General features: G+C 42.0%; 1 protein-coding gene across 4 annotated transcripts; it reads right to left on the bottom strand.

Annotated features, from left to right (window-relative positions):
• On the bottom strand, positions 1-22,237 carry TRA2A (transformer 2 alpha homolog). 4 transcript variants are annotated; one of them, XM_035129022.3, is made up of 8 exons: positions 22,033-22,237; positions 11,076-11,209; positions 9,140-9,308; positions 7,085-7,273; positions 4,358-4,473; positions 3,744-3,866; positions 1,288-1,355; positions 1-852 (listed from the first exon to the last, which is right to left on the bottom strand). In XM_035129022.3, the coding sequence occupies exons 1-8, from the start codon at positions 22,066-22,068 to the stop codon at positions 842-844; spliced, it is 846 nt and encodes a 281-aa protein (XP_034984913.1). In that variant the 5' UTR covers positions 22,069-22,237; the 3' UTR covers positions 1-841. The 4 variants fall into 4 exon arrangements, with proteins under 4 accessions (XP_034984913.1, XP_034984914.1, XP_034984915.1 ...); XM_035129023.3 differs by having other exon boundaries at positions 3,744-3,863; XM_035129024.3 differs by having other exon boundaries at positions 9,149-9,308.
• Positions 22,238-27,610: the final 5,373 nt, after the last annotated feature.

The following is a 27,610-nucleotide window of genomic DNA, read 5'->3' as shown; positions in this document are numbered from 1 at the left end:
TGGTAGCATTTAAATTTATTTTGAGAAGCAAAATAATAGTTTAGAAATCCATAGTACCAAATAGAACATGCTTAACCATAATTTTATTTCCATATAGAACTGCTGAGAACAGATCAAATATTTTCTATGCCCAGTAAATTAGGCGTGTCCTGATTATGGGGCAAACATAAGAACGTTTTCCAGTCAATTTAATATTAACCAAATTAATATTAACCAAATTAATATTCACCAAATTAGCACTGTGATTATATTAAACACATGCCAAGGTGAAATTTGTAGTATATGAGAATTTTGTTTTTTCCAAAGACTTCCCTCCAATGTTTATTATTATTATTATTATTAAATCACTGCATTGAGAAAATGAGTGAAAATGCTCTGGTTTAAGAACATGCACTGACTTGGGCCATAACTGAAGATACAGAACACTTTCTTCCTTGAAAGTAAAAGGCAGAAAGATGAACAGTTCATTAAAATAGTAGATTTCTACTGAAACACAACATGCAGGCTTTAACACACTTCTGTTTTCCTTCCCCATTACGTTCAACAAAAATCCACTTGCTTTTTTTTAAAAAAAAAATCACAAAACGTATTACCACTCTGGGTTTCCTATTTAGTTTTCGCTTAAAGATATTTAAGTACATAAAGCTACAACAATTACACCTGGAGTATTACAATAAGAAGAGATGGAAAACTGGTATTTCAACTGAAAATACATATATTCTAAATGAACCAAAGACCTTTTAATAGGGTTTCAGATAACTGCAGGGGATCTATAGGAAAAGCGAAGTTCAGAACTTGCTGTTTAAAAATTGTATTTGCAACTGTGACTAGCTTCTCTTCTTCAATAGCGCCCTGAAAGAAAGAAGAGAGAATGCTGTAACCATCAGTTCATAATTCCATATTCATTTGTTTCTCCTTCCACCGAGTATCAGTGCATTTCATCTGCATTCCCCTTCTGTTACACTTCATTTTGCTAAAAGTAACTTCTTCTAGATACAAATGCTTTACTTAGGGTTGCAATCCTACGATCCCTGTGAAGGTGTTGCATGCACTATAGGATTTTGTGGATCTCCCTGTCTGCAAGCGGAGAGGGAGATCCAGACGGAACAGGAGCTCAGAACATGGTATTCTCGCTACTGTCTAATCACTAGACTAGAGGATATCCATAAGGCAAATTGGAAGGATTTTTTAAAGGTGTGTGGGGGGGGGGGAAGCGGAGCCTGGCAGCGCTTTGATTTTATGTTTCCTCTGCTATAACCACTCTGGTGAGACTGGTGTTATACTTACTTGGGCTGTAGGAACGGGATCTTGACCGTGATCTGTAACGACTATAGTAAGGTGATGGTGATCGCCTCCTTTGAAGAAAGTATACAAATACATTTGTTAGCAGTGGCTCTAGTACATGTGGTGTATGTACTATTCAAGAGATTAAAAAATATTGTCAAATGATTTGTACACCATACACATTTTAACCATATGGAAGAACCAAGCCTCATTTGCATGGTTTTTTTTCTCCCCCACAGCATATTGGACAAAGTTAAAGACACCTATTTTTAGGTAGTATTCCACAGTGATTCAAGAGGCTGATTAATATGGAAACATTGTTTTTTACAAACTACACTAACAGATTAAGAACACAGACACAGACACCTCTTTTTCACATATTGTAAGTCTGTATCTTTAAGCTCTGACAAGTATTTACTGCTATACCTGACCAAATGTAAGGCAGTCTAATTTCTAGGTACCGTACTCATATGGGCATGTTATTTTCAGCCTAAAATGTGCTGCTGCAGCTGCAACAAATAGTGGTTCTTGTGCCAAAGAAACCTGGGGTTGAAAGGGACTGCAAAGATAATCTAGTCCTCCTCAACCCAGTCATTTCAACACCAATGTCATATGGCACACTAAGTTGTAATATTACATAAACACAACTTGCTATCCAAGCTCCCTGGTTAGGAGAAATGTTGGATAAGTTGGATTTTCAGAGAGATGTAACTATACTGGTGTGAAAAAACACACCTATGATTACAGCATGCTACTGTATACTGTTGACCATAGGTTAGCTTTTATATGGAATAGTTTTAATTCCCTGTTTTATCAGGTACTGGATTTTTTTGTTTTTGTTTTCTTGGTTCTAAGATGTTTAAGCTATTTTACTTGGCTGATTTGGCTTTTATTATTTCGTTTCAAAATATTTATTATTATCTGCTTTGAGACTATTGCAGTTTGTAAAACAGGCTAAACATGCTTTAATAAATTGGCAGTTATATGGATGCGATAATCTTTATTTGCAACAAACCATAAATCACTATACAAACTATAGATCACCATACGAACTAACAGAATTTTTGAAGGCCATAAAGCAAAGTTATCTCAAAATGTCTACCCCCAGGGTCTAAAGGTAAAGGGACCCCTGACCATTAGGTCCAGTCGTGACAGACTGGGGTTGCGCGCTCATCTCGCATTATTGGCCGAGGGAGCCGGCATATAGCTTCCAGGTCATGTGGCCAGCATGACAAAGCCGCTTCTGGCAAACCAGAGCAGCACATGGAAACGCCGTTTACCTTCCCGCTGTAGCGGTTCCTATTTATCTACTTGCATTTTGACGTGCTTTCGAACTGCTAGGTTGGAAGGAGCTGGGACCAAGCAACGGGAGCTCACCCCGTCACAGGGATTCGAACCGCCGACCTTCTGATCAGCAAGCCCTAGGCTCAGTGGTTTAACCACAGCGCCACCTGGGTCCCTTACACCCCCAGGGTCTACCTGAGGGCTAAAATTAGTGGAGCCCACTAGTCACAAAATGGTAGTGGAAGGATGGAGCCAGCAATTAAATGATGGATGGATGAACCCAGAGATTAGCACAATTGCCTGGCAATTACAGACATTTTTGATTGATATTTAACCCTTCTTTAGAAATAGCTCAATCCTATGGCAGAGCAATCTTCTTGCAGCAGGGAGCTCAAGTACTGACATGACTTTGGATCAGAAAATTCTGCTTGAAGCAGGGAGGCTAAGTGAGGGCAGCTTTTAATATTTTCTCTTCTACCATTCACGTGCATCTTAAAAGTAGTTCTATTTGTCTTTATAATTTCTTCTAGACTCCTTTCACACCTAACTTTGCCCCTATTCTTATCCCAACCACCCATGTTTCATCCGTTTTCTGTGTTCCTTTCACATTAACTTCCTCTTCTAAAACAGCTACCCACTCTTACCCCTTTCCCTAGTTTATTACTACTTTTGAAATATAAACTTTTCATCTAGTTTCCCAACAAACCAAATATGAATAAAGGAGGGACTGGTATGTGTGTCCAAAAGACAAAGAAGCATAGGGACCAGAAGGCTCTACAGCAACGTGAGCAATCCTTGCTCAGTCTGCTTGTCCCTTTAGACCAGGCATAGGAAAACTCTGGCCCTTCAGATGTTTTGGGACTACAATTCCCATCCTCCCCGACTACTGGTCCTGTTAGCTAGGGATGGTGGGAATTGTAGTCCCAAAACATCTGCAGGGCCGGAGTTTGCCTATGCCTGCTTTAGACCCCATCTTTCCCATTTTCACTCTCCCATCACACTCAGTGGGCCACACCATCCATTTCTTCTTTTACCTTCTTCTCCAACTTTGCATACTACAGCCTCACTCTGTAACCAACTCCTGCCCCATATGTCTGCCTATGCCTATGCAATGTTCATGCTTGTGATAAAGATATCCTCTGAGCTTTTTCATTTATTTAAATCAGAATGCATACCTGTAACGGTAATCATACTCTTCGTATCTGTCATAGCCTCGGTCATATCCTCTGTCGTAATAGGAATCACGGCGACGTCCAGCTCCTCCACCACCTCCTCCTCCTCCACCACCACCTCCACTACTTTTTTGGGAGGGAAGACAAGATGCATTATGCAAAATATTAGGATCTCTCTTATTTCAAGAAAAAAACACATTTTTAACATTTAAACTTGCAGCTCGCAGGGTTCCCCATTCAAGGGATTACTCGGGTCCACACTGGCTTAAGCTACAGGATTAGATAGCTGAGTCTAGACCATTCAACGGACGGAGTTCACATTTAAAAAGTTGCAAAGAACGGTCTGCCTTTAATTGTATTTGTAATTATTGTTCACATTGCATTGCATTGCAATGCATGCCACTCAGCAACAGTGAGTTATTAGGTGGTATGGAAATAATGACAATAAGTAAGTTTAAAGAACATGAAATCAATGGATTTTCAAAAGGAATTTCTCGAGTAAGACAGCGACTAGCCTATGAAGAGACAGAACTATTGCATTTATCGACAACATAGTTTCTTATGAATCACAGACTCTCAAATGCAGTTCTTCTGATTAAGCCAGGAAAACTCCTTACTGGGTTGGCCTGCCCATGTAGATTCCAGGGGTGGGCGTGTGTGCTCTCTTTGTGATAGAATAATCCACCCGGATTCTCCTGCCATCCAGCTCCATTCCATTTGCATGTTCCATTGCCTGCAAAGAAGGCAGACACTTTAGTTCCAGTAATGAGAAATTAGTGCTTATTCGCATTAAGCAAAATCAGCTTGTCTTTAGTTATTAGTATCCTGCTAATCCGTGGTCTTTTCTCTAGCAGAGAGAATTAAAATGTCTCCACTGACTTGGGGCATTAAAGTTAGTGAAATAGGATCCCTTTTAAAGCCAGCACCCTGCTAAGAAGCTGATGCATTCCAGACATTTTGCCCTTAAGGCTCCCAAAAAGGTAAACAGGGAGGCATTTCCCTTGAAGCAAAGGGACCGCACACTAGTGTGGCTTCCTGCAGGGTGCACATGGCTGGGTTACTACTGCTATTCAGCTGCCATTTCATGCTTTGTGTCTCCTACTATCTCACTTACAAGGACCTATTCCAGCAGAGCTTAGTAAAATGGCAGGTTCAGCCTATATGACTTCCCAATTACTCCCTCACCACACGGCAGTTCACTCAAACAATACATTAAGGAACTGACTCCACATCAGGCTCCATCTCCAAAACACTCTCATGGATGTTATATGCTTTGCCTCAATTAACTGAGTTTTTAGCTCTATTCTTAATCATGCAAATTAGACAGCATCAATAATTTACAATCAGATGATATAATGATTTATTAAATTTCTATACCACCTGTCATCTGAAGATCACAAGGCAGTTTACAATATAAAAACACTAAAATACAAAGAAAAATATTGCCCCTATTTTATTATTAATAATCCATGTGCAAATTTACATAAATCTGGTTTAAAGGTTTGACCCTTGCTCCCCTTTTGTGTGTGTGGTGGTGGTGGTGATTATTGGTTTCTACCTACTCCATGTCTGTTGATGCAAATATTTTCCTTTCCTTTCTTCTTTTTTTGCTTAACATGGACTGGAGAAAATATATGGCACTGCTTTTGCACAAAGGCTTATGTAAATACTAGCAAAGAGTTGTTTACCTACAGCAGGTAGGCTCTACAGCAACAGTCATGCTTGCACTTGTTCAAGAATGCCACAGTATGCCTTTTTGTGAGCAGGCAACCCCTTCTGTGGACAAAATACCGTATATTCCGGCATATAAGACAACCGGGCATATAAGACGACCCCCGACTTTTGAGAAGATTTTCCTGGGTTAAAAAGTAGTCTTATACGCAGGAATATACAGTAGTAGCTTTTGACCCAACCTAAACATTACAGTTGTACCTCGGAAGTCGAACAGAATCTGAAAACCAAAGTGCGGCTTCTGATTGGCTGCAGGAAGCTCCTTCAGCCAATCAACACTCACTTTAGGTTTTTGGTTGTTCGGGAGCAGAACGTTTGACTCCCAGGGCATTCGGGAGCCAAGGTACGACTGTATTACATTCTTGGCACTGGACTTTTGTTTAACTCCAGTCCTAGAAAAAAGGCTCATCCATAATTTAGGGCTTAAACTAGGGAAAAATCAAGTTCCACATGGTTACTGTTTACATTGTAAGAAATTAAAAAGAAAAACTAGAATATTCTACACTTTGATTCAGTACAGTCATACCTCGGGTTACAAACGTTTCAGGTTGTCTTTTCAGGCTGTGCACAGCGTGAACCCGGAAGTACCCGAACAAATACTAAATCACGCTTTGTGCATGCGCAGAAGCGGTGCTGTGGGTTGCGAATGTGCCTCCCGCACGGATCACATTCGCAACCCAAGCGGTCCACTGTAGTTCGAATGTGATTAAATGTGGGCTATATCGCCACCTAGTGATTTCTTTCTATCATTGAAACACAGCAAACGCTATTTTAAAGAATCTTCTCTCACCAAAAGGTCCATGCTACAAGAACAAATGAAATTCCTGAATCAAAGCATCATAGATTATAGCACTATTCATACCAATATATAGTTACTCCAAGACAACTTGAAAAATGCTATTATGAAAAGGAACACCAACAAAGACTACCATTCAAATTTCATACTTTTATCAAACAGCTTCACATAAGTCCTGACAGACACATCATCAACATAGTCTCCGGAATCAAGCAGACCCAAATGACAAAGAAACATTCTCAGTCAAAATTATCTATTACAGCAGCCACATGATTTGATTAAAACTGTATTACTACTATGCTGATATGAAGCTAAAAAATTGAAATTCAAGTTTTAATGCCAGTTTATTTTTCAGAAGCTTATTATGCTTCTCTCTCAAATGCAGTTTTTTCAAACGCCTAGTGTGAAATCCTGGTTAGTGTTTACATTCATCAGATGTAACCCTACAGTCTGGTTAAGAGGGAATTTACATACAAGTGGGCACAGAGTGTACACTCTCACAGCCTTCACTTAAGTCTTGATTATTATTAGCAATCAGGAAGTAGGTCTGCACTGGACAACTGTGGCTGATTCACAGATTATACAGTACTATTACTCCCCCCCTTTTTTTTCTAATAGAGAGAGCGAACTGAATTTGCCTTTCATTATATGTTTATGTTCTGCCTTGGCCCCAAGGCTTGTGACTTCTCCGGGCCTCTCAAATGACCTGGAAGTCTCCAGGGAATCTCAACTCTGTGGGTAACCTCTACAGCCTCATAATCACTGGTAAACTTTGTAACCTTCCCCTAAAACCTTCCCAACTTAATAATTAATTTACCTCTTTAGAATCATCTATTCTTTCAAAGTAAACAAAAGCAAATCCTCTTGATCGTCCAGTTCGTTGATCGTAAACCACATTGACACCACTCAAAGGTCCATAACGAGAGAAGACTTCACGAAGATCCCTCTCAGTAGTATACAAACTGAGGCCAAACACGCCAAGGCATGTATTAGGATCTGGATTAGCCTAAAAAATGAACCAAATTCAAGTATCAAAGCATGTCTAAAACAGTGCCAGTTGCACATTCACTCATATTCTTTCACTGACATAGGCAGCAAGGTATTTTAGGTAACTGCGCATTCTGAGTAACACAAGAAGGGAAAGGAAGATCTATTATGCCTACTCCACCACTGGATCCAATTCTCATAATGAAAGAGGATTCAGAAGGTCTCGCTTCATTATGCTGACTAGGGGGAGGGGCACATTGGCGGCAGAGAGAGTACAGCAAACTGTACTACAGAGCAGCTAATCCTACAGAGGTTTGACAATGTACTGGCTAGAGGGTTTCTAATTCAGTTATGGCAAGATGCAGGGGTAGCCAACATGGGGTTCTCCAGATGTTTTGAACTTACAACTTCTACAATTTACAACAAAAGCTTAGGGATGATAGAAACTGCAGCCCACAACAGGCAAAGGTCATGTTTGCTGCAAACGAGAGAATTAGTTCTTTGAAATCTAACAAAAATGCTGCATTCTGTTGATGTCATGATGGTTCATTCTTTTACAGCTTAAAACATGTATTTACCATCTAGTGCTGGGCAGATGGAACAATATAGCATTCTGGTTTCAACACTGACTGGAGACTGTGTTTCAGACAGTTGCCTGCCATTCTCCTTTCTGTTCAAGGACAACTTCCTTGAAGCAGACAAACAGGTCTTGTTAATTTCCTCAGTGTCTTATTGCAATAGAGGGAATGTTTAATCAGCCATACAATGGAAACCTACCTGCTTTGTACCACCTGCACATGTGCTCCAAAACTCTCCAAGGAGAGTAGAAAGGATCTCAAGTTCCTTTCCCACTCCTAAAATCAGATCAATTTAACAAATGGAGCCTTAAGATGTTGTAATTCCATAATTTTAAAATGCATAATCATTTCTATATATAGTATAGGAAATTCAGAAACACCTGACTTTTCGCTTGGAATGGGAGTGAGTTACAAAGACTCCTGCATCCCACAATGCCTCAATATTTACATAAATATTTTTTATGTAAATGTGAGTAACTCACGAGTATCCTGCCAGCCTACCACAAGGGATGCAGCAAAGCAAAAAACAAAGCAAAACCAGAATAGAGGCAAAGACAGAGTCCTGTGGCCATAATTATCAGAGGGGTTTTGCAAATTTCAGCAGCTCCCACCAAACATCAATTTCAAAAGGGAAGGTGGGGCCAAAAATAAACACTGAGATTGGCTGGCCACTTGAAGTCAATCAACAGTTGATCATGATATGCCTCTGAAATATAACTTTCCCTAAACTGGCACAGGATAGATGCAAAATTTCTGAAGAAATTGTATTTGTGATTCCTGCTGACAGGGGCTGATAGGAGTTGTAGTCCAAAACATCTGTGAGACACCATGCTGGGGACAGCTGATCTAGTCTACCCAAATATCTTCATACCAGCAAGGATTTAAATCTCATTTCCCATGCCCCACTGTAAATCTTTTGAAAGCTATTAGATATCAAAGTTGTCTGTTCTTGCAAAGAACTACACACCTATTGGGTTTGGTTTTTTGGGGGGGCCTCCTCCCATAAAGCCACCAGTTCTTTCCACCACCAACACCCCCCACCCCTTAAGAGAAAATCAGGGTGCTTCTCTCCCCTACACTTCCTTGTTTGGGAAAGTACTGTGGGGTATTCATACTGCTGGTAGCTAGGGTAAACGCTAATAGACCTGACAAGCAGAAAATGCCAAGGCTCCTCTTATTCTTGACCGCAGAAACCTGCAAGCTGTGGATGTTATGCCTAATCAACAAAAATAAATTAGTTAAAAGGATTAGCTTTACTTATACATATATTCATAGTGAGATTTGAAATAATTTCCCTACAAGCTTACACTACATACTCTGCTGCCAGTGTGCCTTCTTCGGTTAGACATTGGAGAGTGACTGCGGCTCCTTCGACGTCGGTACTCTGGGGTGTATGATCTGCTTCGTGATCGCCTTCTATGAGAATGGGATCTAGAGCGAGTGTAACGCCTGTGAGAATGCCTTCTTGACCTGGACCTTCAAATGATACATTTTATTTGTTATATGAAAACATCTGTGAAGCACTATACAAATATTGAAGTTTTCATAATTTCATGCTATACACACACACACACTCCTGAAAGCATATCAAAGTTAGTTTCTGGCACAGTTTTAAAATATCAAGTATTTTAAAATAAACATTTTGTAAAATGTAAACATTTTCAACATTTAACTGTTCCAGGGGCTCCCAAACTTCCCCCCACATGGACCACATGAAAACTGCTTAGGGTCTTGGTGGACCACTCAAGTATTTTTCTGCATTTTGTAGCAATGGTATTGTGTTGTATTGTGCTGTGCTAGATGCTATATGATTTAATTGTACTGACTGCTTCTTTATTTCTTACATTGCATTTTATTGTATTAGAATTTGAATCTCTTAATTACTTGTGCAGGTAATTTGTTGAGTAATTGCTAGCCATGTAATGGTGGTTCAATACAACAATCACTAAAAAACTGAAGGGGGGGTATTTATACAACTAACAGTCACCACTTTGGACATAAAAGTTTGTCATTTCATAAGGTAGCAGTTCACCACAGAACGTACAAAACACCACAAGGAGCTGGTTCACATGTCATGGTAAGTCACACGTTTCTCTGTCACTCGTTTTGCTCGGTCTGTTGTGGAACCAAGTTAAGCCATGAGTAGAAGTCAAAGGAGAACAAAACCAGCCTTGTGATTTATTTCTCTTGGTTCCAGGCAGAATGAAGCAAAGCAGGAGTGGTTGTGCAGTGTGCGCACATGTTTCTCATTCACAGGATGCCATGGTTTATTTCTTAGGTGATTTATTGTGATGTGAAAATCAAGTCATTGTATGGAATGTCAGTTTATGGAAGCTTCACTATCACTGGGGACAGAAAGGAGATAGCTTTTCTTACATTTTAGGATCTTATTTGTCTTACATTTTGTCTTATGTGATGGTAATCCATAAACTGTTCTCCAGTTGGAGGCACAAAGGCTTGTGACATTAGAAAGGAGAATTTTCATATTTCCTATAGCTATCGAAGTAATTTTCAGAGCACATCCATGGTGGAAAACCTTGAGTTTTATTACCTACTTAAACTTACATAATTGTTTTTGGCATCTTGTCAGTGTACCCTGTTTCTCATATTTTAAGACATACCCATAAAATAAGCCATAGCAGGATTTTAAGCATTCAAGAAATATAAGCCATACCCCGAAAATAAGACATAGTGATAGGCACAGCAGCAATGCTGGCCGTGGCAGGAGGAGGAAGAAAAAAATAAGACATCCCTTGAAAATAAGCCATAGTGTGTTTTTTTGAGGAAAAAATAAATATAAGACATGTCTTATAATATGAGAAACACGGTAGGTGGTGATGCAACTAGGCCATGAGGAGGTACAACAACCTCAGTTGTCATTGTGGAGAAGGGTTGTAGCGGCATGGTAAAGGAAAAGCTTCACATGCCAAAGGTTCAGTTTCAAATGCCAGCATCTCCAGATAGGGCTATCTGAAGCTCTGGGGAGTGACAGGCAGAGAGTCTAGACAGCATTGAGTGAGATGGACAAGTGGTTACTGTATAAGAGAGCTTCCTATATTTCTATGCTACTCTGAGGAGCAGTTCAATCTTGCTGAAGAACAAAGTCTGGCATTTTAAAATCATCCATTTAAAAAATTCCTAAAAAGTGCAACTCAAAATCTCTTCCATGAAACCACTCAATACCTTGAAGGCTCAAAATAAGTATGTTTTATGCAAAGACAGAATGTATAACAAGACACATACCTGGATTTTGATCTTGATCGAGAGTGCGATTCAGAGTGTTTAGAAGCTCTTGATGGGCTACGCGATCCTGACCTGCTCTCAGATTTTACCGGAGCAGGACTCCCAGCTGGAGATTTTGACTGGGAGCGTGACTCCTAACAAAAAAAGCAGTATTACAAATGGTAGTGGTTGCACAAATGCCTACCTTCTTATATTAAAGTAACTATATTTTATTGATTGTGCCTGAAAAACAAATGGTTAGGCAATACCCTCCAGGACAAACTTCTGTTTAACCCACTGTTAACATTGCGTGATTTCCTCAAATAGTTCCCTACTCGAACCAGATGACCAATGCTCTATTAACTAAGTAATCATGCAAATTCATCTACAACTTGATCATACAGACACTGGAACATAAACCATACATTTACTTAACCTAGGACCCATTCATTCTTCCAGATTCTTTTAATTCTACTTCACTCTTGCTTTCTACTTTTCTTCATTCTTCATTGAGTTTTTCATTTTTCATACTTCGTGTATTCTTCCCCAATTCAAACAATTCATTATAGCCTTAAAAATATTCAAGTGCTTCTATCTGACCAATCTTCTGTTCAATTTTTTCCCCCATTCAATTTTAATTTTCTGATCTTTAACACTTTTCATTAGCCTTCTTTTATCTTGATTTATCTTCCACATTCTTGGAAAAAACTCTTCCATTTCTTCACGAACATTAACCTTAATGGAAAAAGAACATTTAGTATATTTAAGCATGTGGGGATTATAAAACTCTGCTGGAGTTTCAGACTTTTATCTACCAAAATTGAATAGCCAGCAGGTAAAGTGCAAATAACTAATTTATAAAAGCATTTTTTCCAAAAAAATCTTTTAACTGGTGTAATCATATAGGCTCTAAAAATGAGTCCACTGATTTCTTTGCAACATTTCCCAAATGTTCTTAATCTATTCTGCTCCTTTTCTAATTTTAATCTCGTTCAATTCCATATGATACACACGGACTTCAGTGTTACCTTAAATACTAGGATTGCCTGAAGTTAAAAATGTCAAACAAAACTTATAGGCCAGATTTCAAAGAGCTACACTAGATGCAAACAGGGAGTTACACATGCCTAATATAATGCCCAGCTCCCCATCACCCCAGGCCGCATCACAAACTTTTAAACTCCCAGCTTCAAGAGGTTTAACATGCAGCTTGGGGAGCAGTTGTTCATGACAGACAAGTACCAAGTCCAACTAGCTGCAGGCCACATATGTGCCAATGATCTGAATATTCCAAAATACTTTCCCCCCCTAAACCTAACCATTCTATCCAAAACCTACAAAATATGTGCATAGTAGGGAAGAAACAAAGCCAATTTAAGGCTCTTCTTCAGTAACAATTAAATCAACTTCAGTAGTGGCTGCCATGTGAAGTTATCTATAGAACTGGGACTGATATTCTGTATTCCTTGTCAGAACAACAGATGAATCAAACAAGCAATACAGGAAAATAAGATATTTCAATAAGCGCACTCAAATGAGGTAATTGGGCAAACAGGGAAACTAAAAGAACAGATCAAGAATTTTATGGAAAGATATCGGATATCTGAACTTCAATCTTCATTCTATGCATCATGAAAATTACATTAAGATACATCAAAACTGCGCCCTCCTTTTTTCATTAGCACAGCAATCTGTACTGCTCTGTCTAGCTTATTCCCTTTTTAGCCAATGAAAACTGCTTATTGCATTTACCGTATTTTGCCAAATGTCATTTTGTCTTGTAGTTCTTACTGTTTTGTTTCTCATTAAAGATGCCATTTTATCATTTCATTTCAGACCTGTTTTCCCATACTAATGTCATATTGAAGAGTGAAGTAGTGAATTTTTCAGAAGGGAATCTACATACTCGCGGTAGTCTGAACGTGCACATTTTAATAGCACCATTACTTTCCCTGAGTTGACCAAAATACCATATTGTGGAGCTGTGTCAAATGTCAAAACAAGGCAATGTTCTTTTAAAAAAACATTAGGAGGAATGGGCAAGACAGACAGGGAAATCGATGGTGGAAAAATGCTTAACCAAAGAAAATATTAAATATGAAAAGTGGGGCAGGGTGCTTCATTTTTCATGTTTGCTCATTAAAAATAAAAGCCCACTTCATTGACTAAGTTAAACAAAAACTCCCCATCAGCAGACTTCCACAAGAATCAATTAGTAAAGAAGGAGTATACTGTGCAGTGCCAGGTTAACACTCTCACAAGGTGGCAGCAAAAATACAACTCATAATAATTTTTTTCATATATGAAATTGTTTCACACTGGCAAGGCAATCTTAGGCATGCCTACTCAAAAGTAAGCCCCATGGAGTAGTAATTCAATAGGAATTATCCACAGGTGAGTAAAGGATCACAACCTAAATTAAGGTGCTAAGAGAAGACTTAATAGTCAGATCCCAACTACTGTTGATTAAGCTTTCTTTCTGTTGCCTTCAGATAACTATGTTCATAATGTAAAAGTGTCAAGAATGCAGGACAAACTTTCTGAGCAGAATCAAAGGTATCAACCCTTTAGACTAGCATTTATTCACGTTAAACTTACACCCAACCATAGGGGAGCCGTGACTGAATCTTGAGGTGGTCATTTCGTCATCTGCAACCATGGATCTCTTCCTGGCAGCTACTTGCCCAATCCAATCACAACTTGAGACTCTTTCCCAGAGCTCTCTGTGCAGAGGACTCAGACAAGAGGTCAGGAAAACCACAAATAATCACTAGGTCCACCAAAATTTGTGACTCTTATTATTCAAAATGTAAATCGGTATATATGAAGGTGGGAGAAAGCTACCGTAAATTCTTTATCTAGTGTGTGATGACTGGGATGGTTTGGGATCCAATATGAATGAATCTACAGGACAATGCTATACATATTGACACAGAAGCAAGTACCACCAAATTCAATAGGACTTACTCCTGAGTGTACAGCATTAAGAGTCTTGTGAGAAACAACCATTCAGCTTTGAAGACTGCCATAAACAAAGAGGAATGGAAGGTACCACTGATATTGTAGATGAACAACTAAGTTTTGTATTATATGATGATGCGTGGGATATATGAACCACCCAGAGATACTTGGATGAAGGGCAGAATACAAATTTAATAAATAATAAAATAAACTATATTTAAAAGGATTTGTGTCAAATGAACCCTTTCAAATACTGTACTCTGTTATATATAATGTTAATACATGTATACAAATAAGAATCTACAAATAGTTAATTTTATTTTACTCTGATACCTTCGACAAGTACTTTAAAATGGGCCTAAAGAGTTGCAAGAGAAAATCAATTAAAAGGTGTGATCAATTGAAAAAAAATCATCTTCAATTACAGTTCCCCTCATGACAACAAGGTACCAGTCTAAACCCTAGTGCAAGGAGGGGGGTTGGCTATGCCCTGGCAAGTCCAAGGCCTAGGTCCAAATTCCTAATGAGCCACATAATTTCTGTGCTGCTTTGGGTAGTTCACCATCATTCAACCTAACAAGGTTGTTGAGAGGTTGAATAAGAGAAGATGAATAGAACAGGCATTGTAAAGCAGTTTTACACCAGAGTGCTATAGAAATAGAAGTTTTACAACTAGCAATAAAAGCTCAATAAAGCTAATTAAGATACCATCAACTCCAAATAAAACCTGTATGCTCAGGGGACACTCTGTGAAGAAGGGCAATGATCTGGTTCACTGGCAAAGTACTTTCTGCATAGAAAGTACTTCCAGTATCCTCAAAGAGACCAATTCAGGAATCCCATGTTCCCTAGAGTTCAGAGCACTCCCAAGTTTGTACTAACCACAGATCACTCAGACCCAATGCCTTAAGCTATAGAAAAGGAGATCAGGAGAACTCATGAAAGTTTGAGATTCTGCAGCCTAGTAACTATAAAAACAGCATGGTCCCTGGGGAACCAATATAGAAGAGCACACAAGAAGAGATTTATAATATTTCTGTTAGCCACAATAAGCATATATAATTAGCTATCTCCTAAATACATTCCAAAAATCAGGCAACTAGTCCTGTGCACCCAGTCAGGACTTTGAACTTGTACTACTAGCTACTTGTAAGCGAGTAGCTGGGATAGCTCAGTTGGTGTAGCAGGAGACTCTTAATCTCAGGGTTGTGGGTTCAAGCCCCATGGTGGGTGATAGAGTCCTGCATTGCAGGGGCTGGACTAGATGACCCCTGATGGCCCAACTCTACAATTCTATAATTCTGTTGTTTTTTCAGGGTTATTTCCAATGCTCTCTCCAGGAGACAGTAAATGGCTGCATATGTTTCATTTTGACCTTGGCCACCGGCCACTTGCAACCAAGTGAAGATGCCTGGGTGTCAGGGCGGTGACATCTCCATCTGGCTGGGTGGTGCAGAGCAGTGTATTTTGCTGCTGTGCTATGTTGTGAGTCACCTGACTCGCACCATAGTGCCTCTGCAAAAGAGCAGAGGCTTCCGCTGCCACGAACCAGCTGACTCGCGCAACAGTGCAGAAGACAACTCTGTGTCTTTTGTATAGAGACAATTTTCTGTTTCCCTGAGGCCAGGCTGGGGTTCCTACTGCAAGCAGCTGTGCTGAACCTGGCTTGGAGGACAGCTGATTGCCCATCAGCTTACCCTATGGGCTGCTCCCCATGGCCCTGCACTGGTCCCTGCTGCCCTCACGCCTCCTGCTTGCGCTGTCCACGTTTGCGTGGGAAAGCGAAGACTTCCAAGGACCACACACTGGGATAGTTTCCACACACTCTCTCAGACATCACTCTCTATCTTCCATCCCGACTAGCAAAAGGATTATCATAGCTCAAGGGCAAATTTTAGCCAGGCAAAAACACTCAAGGATAGTGAAAAGCAGAAATGATGAGGAGTGAAGCCTGGAGTGAATCCTAGAGGCCAAACAGAGAGGTTTGGAGAGCCAGATTTGGCCCCCAGGGCCCAAGATTCCCCACTGCTGCTTTACATGAACATTCCAACATGGAACACACATTTCGAGTCCATTTCTCAATGTATGTTTAGAATACAATTGCTCAAAGGCATAACCGGAAGTAGCATCAATGTAACATAGCTAACACTTGAATTGTTTGCCTTTGTTATGTTAAAAGCATGGACAGGATAAACACACCAGTGCAGGTTAGAAATATAGTTCCCTTAAATTTCATCCAAAGCTGAGAACTCAGCCCTAGAATTTCTTCTAAGCATTCATGTTCAGCCTTGAAATATTTAGAATAAAGAAAGGCATTGCCTTCATTACTAAATAATCAGAGCAAAGGCCTAAACTTCTAGGATTAGGGTAACACAGCCCTCCAAGGCCCAAGAGTGTGGTTGCTAGACAGGCTGCCATGTTAGAATCTAAAACGGATTCAGACATTACATGGCAGTGTTTTTGAAGACTATGATAAACATAAGCAATTATAATACAGATCCAACATACAGCCTGACAGAAATCCTAAAAAAAAAATTAGAAGTCTGCATCTATGTTTTTTAGGTATGGTCCAACCATGGGACTACTGAAATTTTGTCAAATCCCCAAGCATCAAACATCCAATCACCTGCAAATTTCCAATACTTTATGCAACTATTTAGGATTAAGAAAAATATAGAATTAATGCTGAACCTCTCAAGTTATCACGTATTTACTGGAAACAGTTGTAGTGTTGTTAAGGTAAAGGGACCCCTGACCATTAGGTCCAGTCGTGACCGACTCTGGGGTTGCGCGCTCATCTCGCATTATTGGCCGAGGGAGCCGGCGTATAGCTTCCAGGTCATGTGGCCAGCATGACAAAGCCGCTTCTGGCAAACCAGAGCAGCACATGGAAACGCCGTTTACCTTCCCGCTATAGCGGTTCCTATTTATCTACTTGCATTTTGATGTGCTTTCGAACTGCTAGGTTGGCAGGAGCTGGGACCAAGCAACGGGAGCTCACCCCGTCACAGGGATTCGAACCGCTGACCTTCTGATCAGCAAGCCCTAGGCTCAGTGGTTTAGCCCACAGCACCACCTGGGTCCCTGTTGTTAGTCTGCTTCAAAATGCACTTCTACAACTGAAGCCTTCACGTAAATGTCAGGTTGGCATGTATTTTGTTTTGTTTTGTCTGTCTCCGAGAAACACTAGCCCAATGAGTTTTCTTTCTCAAATGTATTCAGTTACCACGATTATTTCACTACATACAGAAATGCCATGTTTGCAGACTAACACATTCAGAAAAAAAACCTGAGACAGAAGTTTCATAAATATACTGTACTTCTCAAAAGTTCTATAGGCAGACATCAACATTTTTGGTCATGACACTTGCGGCTGCCCCCAGGCATGTGTGAGGAGCAGCGGGGCTTCTTCCAAGCTGCAGAAACCATCTCAAAAAAACCCATCTCAATCTCCCTCAGCTCCACAGCTGGGAGGAAGGCTGGATTCTGTCTGACCACTTAGTGGTAGAGTGCCTAAAGTTTCCGTGTGCTGCTCTGGTTCACCAGAAGCAGCTTTGTCATGCTGGCCACATGACCTGGAAGCTATACGCCGGCTCCCTCGGCCAATAACACAAGATGAGCGCCGCAACCCCAGAGTCGGTCACGAGTCACGACTGGACCTACCTTAATGGTCAGGGGTCCCTTTACCTTTATACCCTAAACAGTTGTCCTTTCTCATCTGCTTTTTCCTGCAAAAACTACTAATATAAGAGCAAGCATGCTGTAGCACATAACAACTAGGGCATTTAAGATACAAAATTGCCCTGAGCTAAGCCCCAACTCTAATACAGATATAGAATGATAAAACTGGCGGCAGGCAAGGATATCAGAGTATTTGTGGGCTCATTTACAAGCTATTTAAGAATGTTCTTTTGAGCACCAAGTGTTCAAAACCCATTATCAGTACTGAGCCCCAAAGCACTGAAAGCCAAACAGATACACTCTACATCACGGGTGTCAAACACAAGGCCCGCGGGCCAAATCCGGCCCGCGAGACCTCGTCATGTGGCCCGCGTAGCCGCTGAAGGGGGGGAGGGTCAGACTGAGCCCTTCCGCGGACTCCTGTCCGTCCGCAGCCGCCGGCTGGCGCCAAGGCTCGGCGCGCGGGAGTGCGTTGTGAGCGCCCAAAAAGCCTCTGGAGCGAGGGGAGGGGAGCGGGGAGGGAGATGGCGGGCGCATGCGCCTGGGTCGATTGAGCCATATTGGATATGAGGCAGTGAGCGGAGCACCGGTGAGCCTTGCCCGAGCCCCGGCAGCGGCGCGTTTTGCTGTGTGCGCGACAAGGCTTTTTTCCGGCTCCTGAAGTTTGATGCGGGAGACGGCGAGGGAGGGCGGTATCAGCAGCAGCCAGGCGAGCAGGAGGAGCGCAGCGCTAGGGGAGGAGGAGCGAGCGAGCGGCGAGCGCTTCGCTCAGATGTGCAGCCGGGAGACGCCACCTCCGCCTCCGCCGCAGCAGTACGAGTGCCAACTCCGCGCGTGCTTCTCGCGCTCCGCGCAAGTTCCCACAACGCAGAAGAAAGGCGCTCTGTGCCCTCGCACCTCCGGGCCCGAAAGGAGGCGCCTGCCCGCCTGCCGTTTCCCTTCGCATTTGTTTTCCTGCTGTACTTGTAAAAAGTTCATAGGCGCAGACCACTGGAAGGTGCTCCTTCCACCAAATTTCACTCCGCGGAGCCCCTTTGCCAGTGCTATTGATGCCTCCTCCTGTGGGACTCTTCTTTCAGAAAAATTAAAAAAAAGTTAATGCCTTGTGTTTGCCATATGTGTAATAAACAGTGTTTGGCAATATTTGTATTTTTTTTTAAAAAAATTACTGTCTGTTACCAAAAATCATTTTTTAATAAATTGTACAATAATTGTACATTTGAATATCTACTTGCCATTATTCTGACTATGTTTCTGCTTTCAGAGCTAGTTATTACTTACATTATTACAAAAAACAGTAATAATTGAATGCAGTGACAATAATTTATGATAATAAAGAGTGGACACATAGTCCTACAGATACAACCGGCCCTTTGAGGGTGACCAAACTGCTGATGCGGCCCCCGATGAATTTGAGATTGACACCCCTGCTCTACATATTCCAAATGACCACAAAGCATTCTGTAATAGAACACTTTTGATGTAGCAGTTTGTTTCTCAGCTTTGAATTGTACAGATCTGTTCTAAGTGTAGTGAACTAGTTGAACACAATAAAGAAATTCCTTCCAGTAGCACCTTGAGAGACCAACTAAATTTGTCATTGGTATGAGCTTTCGTGAAACTTAGTTGGTTTCTAAGGTGCTACTGGAAGGATTTTTTAAATTTTGTTTTGACCACGGCAGACCGACACGGCTACCTACCTGTAACTAGTTGAACACAGATACTCTGCCCTGCTAACTTTCTACAGAACCATGTTGTTCTATATTTTTAACACACTCATCATCACAGGTTAAACATGTTCTTTTATTTTGTCTACATTCAAAACATTTTTTAATGCACAAAGAATGCAAGGTATTTTCTTGGAATGTTCAATCAACATTAAATACTACCACTCAGGTTTCAGAGCTCCAGGCTAGTGTAATGTGAAAGCTCTCATGCTAGCTGGTAACTTCATATAATGAGGGAATACACAGAATGCTTTGATCAAATCACCACAGCTGGAATTAGGGTACATATAGACAAGGCTGGTACACCCGAGGCAAGGTGAGATGACTGCCTCATGTGGCAAGCTTCACTGGGGTAGCAGATCCCCATGTCAGTCTCCCCTCACCTTGTTTCTGATGTAGACTTTCCCTCACCCCTTCTTCCCTGGTAGGGACTGCCTCTGGTGCTAAAATATATTGGACTAGCCCCACATATAGATATAAATGGTTCTAGATAGGGTGGTCTAGACCATGAAGGATTTATAAGGCAAGCACAGGAACTCTGAATTGGGCACAGAAGTTTACATCCTGAAAGCGGACATCCCTGCTTTTAAAAACAGCAGTGGAGAAGTGGAACTGGTAAAAAGTGTTCCTGGACCATCACCACCTGCTTATCCATAAACAAAGCATTCCAAAAAAACAGAACTAGCATTCTTTCTGTGGTAAAAAAAAATGGATATGGAAACAAATAGTGTGCTTTTCCTGTTAATATATGTTGCATGCACGCATGCGTGCATGTGTTAAATATAGCATAGTAGACAGTAAAGTACTGCAGAGTTAGTCGTGCAGTGAATCTGCGTCCAGCTACTTCACTACCGCCTCCCTGCCGAAGACTTGGGTGGTAGTAGTGGGTGATCCCATGTCTTCTTTAGCTTAATTTCATTTTGTTTTGTCTTAGCCACCATACATTGGTCCAACACTAAGTTGCTCCTGGATGCTTACATAAGAGAAGAGATGGATGTGATCAGCATATTGATATGGCAGGCCCTATTCCCACAGCACTACTGTGAGTTTTCCAAATATCCTCATGCTGAATGTAGCCAATTTAAAAAACAACATGGAATCATTCTGACCAACAGCCCAGACATTCTGACTAGAAGTTTAAACTGGTATTGAATGGAATGACCTAAAAGGTGCTGAGATGTCCAAAAAAAGTTTCTCCCTGTTCACCTCCAAGTATAGATCATTCACCAAGTGCAACTAATGCTGTTCCAGTCCCACATCCAGCCCAGTCTGACCGTAATTGCTAAGGGTCAAATAAATGTATTCCACTCAAGAATGGCTGGAATTGTTCTGCTTACAACACTGACCCAAACCTCCCTATTGCTACTTTTCAGATTTACAGTATAGGGGAAATTGTGAGTTGCAAGCTGCGCCAAAGACACATATTTCAGAATCAAGAAATTCCCTCATACTTCTTTATATTGGAGGGCAGGGGAAAGGAAGGGAGTCTCTCAAGCTGCTGTATAGTGGCTGATCAACACTAGCATAAAACACCCAGATAAATTAAGCTAAGATAATGCACTTCCCCCAGGCATGAATCCCAATGCCATTACTAAATAATGCCTCCAATTCATTTGAGAGGAGTCACACACCTCCTTCAGAAAGCTTCCGAGGGGTCAATCGAAGGATTTCCTACAACATATATAACAACAATAATGAAGAATACCAGCGCGGGTGAAGCACAGGTGCGGACTATGGATCAAACCGTTGAGTTACTAACCACAACCCTAAACAGAGCAAAATGTCTGCCGCCGCTACCCACACAACAAAAAATTGATTCTGTTTTTCCTTGTTTAAACTAGAAGTCGTACCGAAGATACAAGACGGCTGCCTAGGAGGACGCTGACCTTCAGCCGCAGAGTAGGAACCCTGACCTAAAAGTTGGGTCGCTACAGAACCACCGTCATAGCAATGTATCAGTAAAAAAATAATTAAGAAGTAGGTCCCCAATTGCATGTGTGAGCTAAAGGTGGGTCTTCGGTCTGAAAATATTGAGCCGGAGGGACAACAGCCTTTTTTTGCCTAAGAGCCACGGTCCTCACGCGCCGGATTTCCTGATCTACACGAGGCGTTGAGATCCCTCCCCACCAAACACATCTTAACTTCGCTCAGGATTTGGCGGTCGGGGCCTTGGAAAGCAAGAAAGCGGGGGCTGGCTATAATATACAAATTTATCGGGTTCTGGCGATAACGGCAGAGCTCAGAACTAGAAACTGGGAAGGGGGTGGGCTAGGAATCGGAGAGCGAGCGTAACAACCGGAATCCCAGTATCATATTTTTTTTGGGGGGGGGGTTAAAGCCTAAAGATCCCAGCTCAAAAATGGGAGGGCGGGAAAGCCAGGCCTGGAACAGAAACCGCGAAAACGGCCCCGCGGGTGTCAGCGCGGCCCCCACCTCAGGCGAAGGAAACCATTTTGTAGGAACAACGGCGCTCTCCTCCGGGTGGCTCCGCCCTGTTCGCGCCCGGCTGGGAGGCTCGGTTTCCCCCTCCCCCTCGAGCACTTCGTGTCCTCGGGGCCAGGCCAGGCCTCCGACACCTCGGCCTGGATAGAGAAGTGCTCACTACTCACCCTCCCCTCGAAATTGTTCTCCTCCACGTCACTCATGGCGGCGCTTTCCTCCTAACCCGGCAGGCGGATGAAAGGAGCGGGAACCGGGCGAGGAGCGCTTAAGCGCCGCGACCTTCTCCTGAGGCTGCCTCCTCAATCAACCAACTAGCCTCTTGTGGTGGCGGTACTAGCAGCAGCAGCAGCGCAAAATGGCGCCTCGCTCCGTAAGGTCTGCGCCCGACACTGCGCGAGGGAGCGGAGCTGCCGAACGCCCCGCCCCATAGGCCACAATGGAGGCGACCCGCCGTCAGGAGCAAAGCGGGAGGCAGGAGGAGTGGCGCAAGCGCAGTGGAGTCCACGCAGCCCCTCCTGTTTAGGCCGTTGCTAGGCTTACGTGGTAGTGATTACAGTTCCTTTAGGCCTATAGTTAACACCTGTTTTGTTTCTGGGTTCAAAACCTTGGCTTCCTTCTCCTTCTCCTCTGAATCTGTGGAGGAATATGAACATGGAATGTGGCTCCTGCCTGCTGCCTTTCCCTGTAGGGCTTGTAATAAAGGATGTATTATATTTTAAAGGATTTCCACAGCATTGGGAGCTAAGGCAGCTGACTCTAGGCTGGACTAGCTCCTGCGTAAGTTTGGGCAGGATCCCCACACAACAGTATCTCCAGCTGTCCATTCCTTCTATATACAATGCAGCTGGTAAACCAATAGATACTGCCGGTGATCCCTTTAGCTTCGAAGCTCCACCACACAAATTCTCTTTAAAGGCCATGACAGGTGCCACATAATACCTAACCCACTTTTGTAATAACTCAGTTGCATAGTTTGGCAGCAGCTGCACTTTGGAACTCCCTGCCTCTTGAGATCAAGCAGGTACCTGCCAAAAGCATTCCTGTTTAGACAAGCCTACACAGATGCTTAGAAAGTTGAGGTAATTTTAATCGGTTTTAGTGTTTTAACTTAAGTATGTTTTAAAGTGGGGCTGTGGCGCTGTGGTTAAACCACAGAGCCTAGAGCTTGCTGATCAGAAGGATGGCAGTTCGAATCCTTGCGACGGGGTGAGCTTCTGTTGCTCGGTCCTTGCTCCTGTCAACCTAGCAGTTCGAAAGCATGTCAAAGTGCAAGTAGATAAATAGGTACCGCGCCAAGCGGGAAGTTAAATGGCATTTCCGTGCGCTGCTCTGGTTCGCCAGAAGCGGCTTTGTCATGCTGGCACATGACCTAGTAGCTGTACGCTGGCTCCCTCGGCCAATAACGCTAGATGAGTGCCGCAACCCCAGAGTCGGTCATGACTGGACCTAATGGTCAGGGATCCCTTTACCTTTATGTTTTAAAGTAGGGTTGTAAATTATTCCTGAGTTTACTGTTTTTATTTTTTTTGTAATCCACTTTTAGGAATTTTTATTTGCAATTAAGCTGCTTATAAAATTTGTAACTCATAATAAATCAGTAATGATGTTCCAGCCATATTTTCCCTCAACTGCTCACCTCCATGTGAAGTCGTGGGATGAGGTAGCAGGGGTGTCCAACTGGTTGACCCAGTTGATTGCGATAGCACCCCCCCCCAAAAAAGCTCAACAACGGCTTCCGGTTGACCACGCCATCTTGCTCAGACGGGGGTCCGCACAGCGGAGCGGACCTCGGCGCTTCAGAGGTGGAGGGAATCGTTCCAGCGAAACGAAACCTCCTTAAAAGCCCCAAATCGAGCTTTTTGGGGACAGATTTTGCCTGGCGGCGCCAAAAGCGGGCTCTCTCCTCCCCGGATCGGCTTTGTTTAAGCCCCCGAGAGCGAGGAGGTGAACCGCGGCGGACAGGCTGACATTGCTGCTCTGAGAGTGCGAAGCTGCGAGTCTGGGAAGTGGAGGTGGCCAATTCTTCAAAGAACATTCAGCAAATGAATAGACTGTGAGTAATTTGGATTCTTTGGAATGTAAATTAAGGCAACAATTTGGACCTGGGAGAGAGGGGAAAAGAGGAAGCCACCCCCCCCACGGTAACATAAGAGACAGTAAACAGAAACCCGAAGCCGTAAACAGAAGATTTTAACTTAAAAGGATTCCTCAAAGGCATCAAAGAGAATCTCCCCTAAATGCAGGGTAAAAGGGGAGAGAGACTGTTGTGATTGCCCTGCAGAATGAAGTTAAGACTAAGAAAGACCTTTCTTTTTCTCGGGAGCCGGCAGCCCAGAAAACCCAGTGAGCTGACCAGGATTTATAGTTAAATTTTATTTCTATCTTTATCTCTGGACTTTTTGGAAATTCTTTTTTGGTTTATATGCTTTTGAAATGTGAGTTCGAACTTTATTTTAAAGAATGCAGCCAGCTTGTTAAAATGGAGTCGAGAAAATAGACTGCGATCATATTCCACCCCATGTGACAAGTTTTGACCTTGACAGGACTGAACTATGTCAACAAAAAGGTACCCGCCTGAGTTTCAGCGGACTGTTTTGACCTTAATGTGGGAAGCAAGAATAGAACTATGTCAAGAGGAGACACAACGGCTAGTGTTACAGCAACAATTCCAGATTGTGATGATAGAATATGATTTCCTAGAAGATGAAGCTTTTGAAACTGAAGAAGATGAATGTGAGAATGACAATGATGAGGACTGTGATGATTTAACACAAAATGAAGCCCATCACGAAAAAAATGATGATTTTACTCTACAAAAAGTTGGATGGAGTGCCTCCCCTTCGAGGGGGGCACGACTGGACTTACTGGAACTCCAGAATGACCACAGGGAAGAAGGAAAAATTAAGCAGAGAAGAGAAGAAGCTCAGGGGTCTGATATGGAGGCCTGGATGGCAAAAGACTGCAAACAGGGGGTGGGGTGAAGGGAAAGTGAAGTGGTGATTGTAAGGATGGGTTAATAGGACTATAACTGGACTGCTGACTATGGAACTTGCTGGATTGGTGGGGTGGAGCCGGTACTCGGGGGGTGTAAGGTTAGTTTGGGAATAGTTATAGGTTTAAAAAGTGAATTGATTCTGGAAAAAGGTGAAAATATGGAGGCCTATAGAGGGGTAAAAATTAGGCACGGGAAGAAAAAATGGGAGTTTGATTTCTCAGTGATTGGACAATAGGCGAAAATGATAATAGTTTAAAAGTGGTACAAGATATAAAGGTGTATGTTATAAAATATGAACTATGAAACTGTTGAAGATGATAAATAAGGGAGGAAAACCGGGGAAGGGTGGGAGGGTGGGGAAGCCCACAAAATATGGTTTAACAATTATGAATTTAACAATTATGATGAATTTTTTTTTTTGTCTTTTTTCCTTTTTGTCTTTTTTTTTTTCTTCTTCTCTTTTTTCTCTTTTTCTCTTTTTGTATTTTCTTTTTTTTTGGTATGACAATAGATGGTTGGATGGATGAACTCCTGCGTACTGCCCTGGTTCACTGGAGCTCCCTGGTGGCAGGGGGGGGCTTGGGGGGCAGGGGAGGGGGAGGAGGACAGAAACCCAATCATAAAATGGACCACTTCTGACTGATCACCTGCGTGGGATACTTCTGTGGCAGGGGAGGACCCATGGAGGGGGGTGGGAAGAAGGTGGAAAAGGTGTTTATGTATGTACCATCTTTTGTAATTTGTAAAAATCAATAAAAATTATGTTTTAAAAAAAAATAAAAAATAAAAAAAAAGCTCAACAACTCTGATGAAGATCGCCCCCCCCCAAAAAAAAGCTTGACAACTCTGGTCAATCCAATGGGTAGATCACTGCCAGTTTTTTTATACTGGGAGTAGAACGCAGTCTCTTGGAAGTTGGACATGCCTGAGGTAGGGTTGCTATATTTTTAAAAGCAGAAAGAGAACACTATGATGGCCGTTCAAAACAAATAAATGCAATTTGTCTCAAATTTTACCCCTGAAAAAGAGGGTTTGTCCAGGAAAAAGAGGACACATGGCAACCCTAGATGGGCTCTGCCAACTGCATCAATTTCTGCTAACACCAGGGAGAGACTTCCTTTTTAAAGCCCTTTATATTTGTTTTAGGAGTGAGCTGGAGAAAGTGATTGAAGTGTGTAATGGGCAAATCAGAGGCTACACAATGACCTAGGACTAGGTACATAATCTCCCCTGCCTCTACTCGCCCACCACCTCTGCAATCCCTGTAACAGGCCTTGAAACAAACATTCCAGTAGCACCTTAGAGGCCAACTAAGTTTATTATTGGTATGAGCTTTTGTGTGCATGCACACTTCTTCAGAATCACAGACCTATTCTGTTGCCTGGCATGCCTGCACATGTTGTTGACTTGTGAGCAGCATGCATTGCCCAAGCAGTCACAGTATGCTGGATTATGTATACTTTTTTAAAAAATTAGGAATCATCTCTTTCCCATTCTCCCACACTCTTAAGACTGATACCAATGCAGACTTTATAAGTTCTAACACCAAGCCATCTCCTTTCTCCTCATTCCTCTTTGCTTAACATCCAGCCTCGTGATGAGTTCTGGACAAAAAAAAAGCCAGTCTATTATATTGATTGGCCTAATTACTTCAAAAATTATGCATGCATGGGAGAAGTTTGGGTTTTTAAATAGCAGCTCCCCAACGCCACCCAGCAAACTCATTTTGTAAGTGAGAAGAGTTTTAAAAGCAGTTTGTGTTATAGTGAGTGCTCTTCAGAGAGTGGCGGAAAATTCCATTGGGATACACCTAAAATAAGGTTGAAATCATATACATATTTAATTGGGTGTTAATTCAGTGGGACTGAATTGGATTGCACTGTAAAATTGGATTCTGGACAGTTAGAATCCTAAAGTCTTACATTAGCAAAAGAGGTGGTTGGGTTTATAAGTCAAAAGACTCACAATGAACTTGATGGAATTGGAGAACCAAATACATCACACCTGTCTCGTATACCTGCTGCAGAGGATATGATTAACTCTGCCCTCAGTCATAGCACAACCCAGCAGCTTAGCTGCCAAGTATCCCGTTTTTCACCGGAAACCCCCAGATTTTAATCCGTTTCCCGCTGTTCTCCCTAATGGAGAAAAATCCCGGAAATCCCCCGGATGTCCTACCTGCCAGGGAGCCTCCATTTTGGATGCCGCTCTTCCCATGTGTGGGCACCGGAAATTGGGAAGAGCGGCCCCGGAAGTTGCTTCTACGCAACGCTGCTGCTGATCCCGCATTTTTCAGCGGGAGACTTGGCAGGTATGCCCAGCAGCACATTTATAGGCAACCTAAACTATAATAAGATGATCAAGCAGACAGTGAGGCATAATAATTGGACAAATAGGCCAAATGACAGGACACAACGTGGGAGTCCTCTAGCTGACAAAAACTGCCAATATACAGGTGAAACTCAGAAAATTTGAATATCGTTGAAAAGTGCATTTATTTCAGTAATCCAACTTATTATTTTTTATTTTAATTTTTAGAAATGCTTTCTTTTGGAAATTCCACAGTAATAAAACAAATAGTTACAATAATACAAAAATAAACATCTCTATTACATCTCATTAATTACATTCCATTTATAATTGTCTTGCTTTGCATGTCATGCATCTATCTCATACAGTATATTGGTTTTACCTTTTAAGTTGCATTACTTAAATAAATGCACTTGTCGACAATATTCTAATTTTCCGAG

This window comes from Zootoca vivipara, chromosome 11 (assembly GCF_965207765.1).
Source record: "Zootoca vivipara chromosome 11, rZooViv2.hap1.1, whole genome shotgun sequence".
Classification (NCBI taxonomy): Eukaryota; Metazoa; Chordata; class Lepidosauria; order Squamata; family Lacertidae; genus Zootoca; species Zootoca vivipara.
Note: the sequence above shows the minus strand (reverse complement) of the source record. Positions and strands in the feature narration are given on the sequence as shown.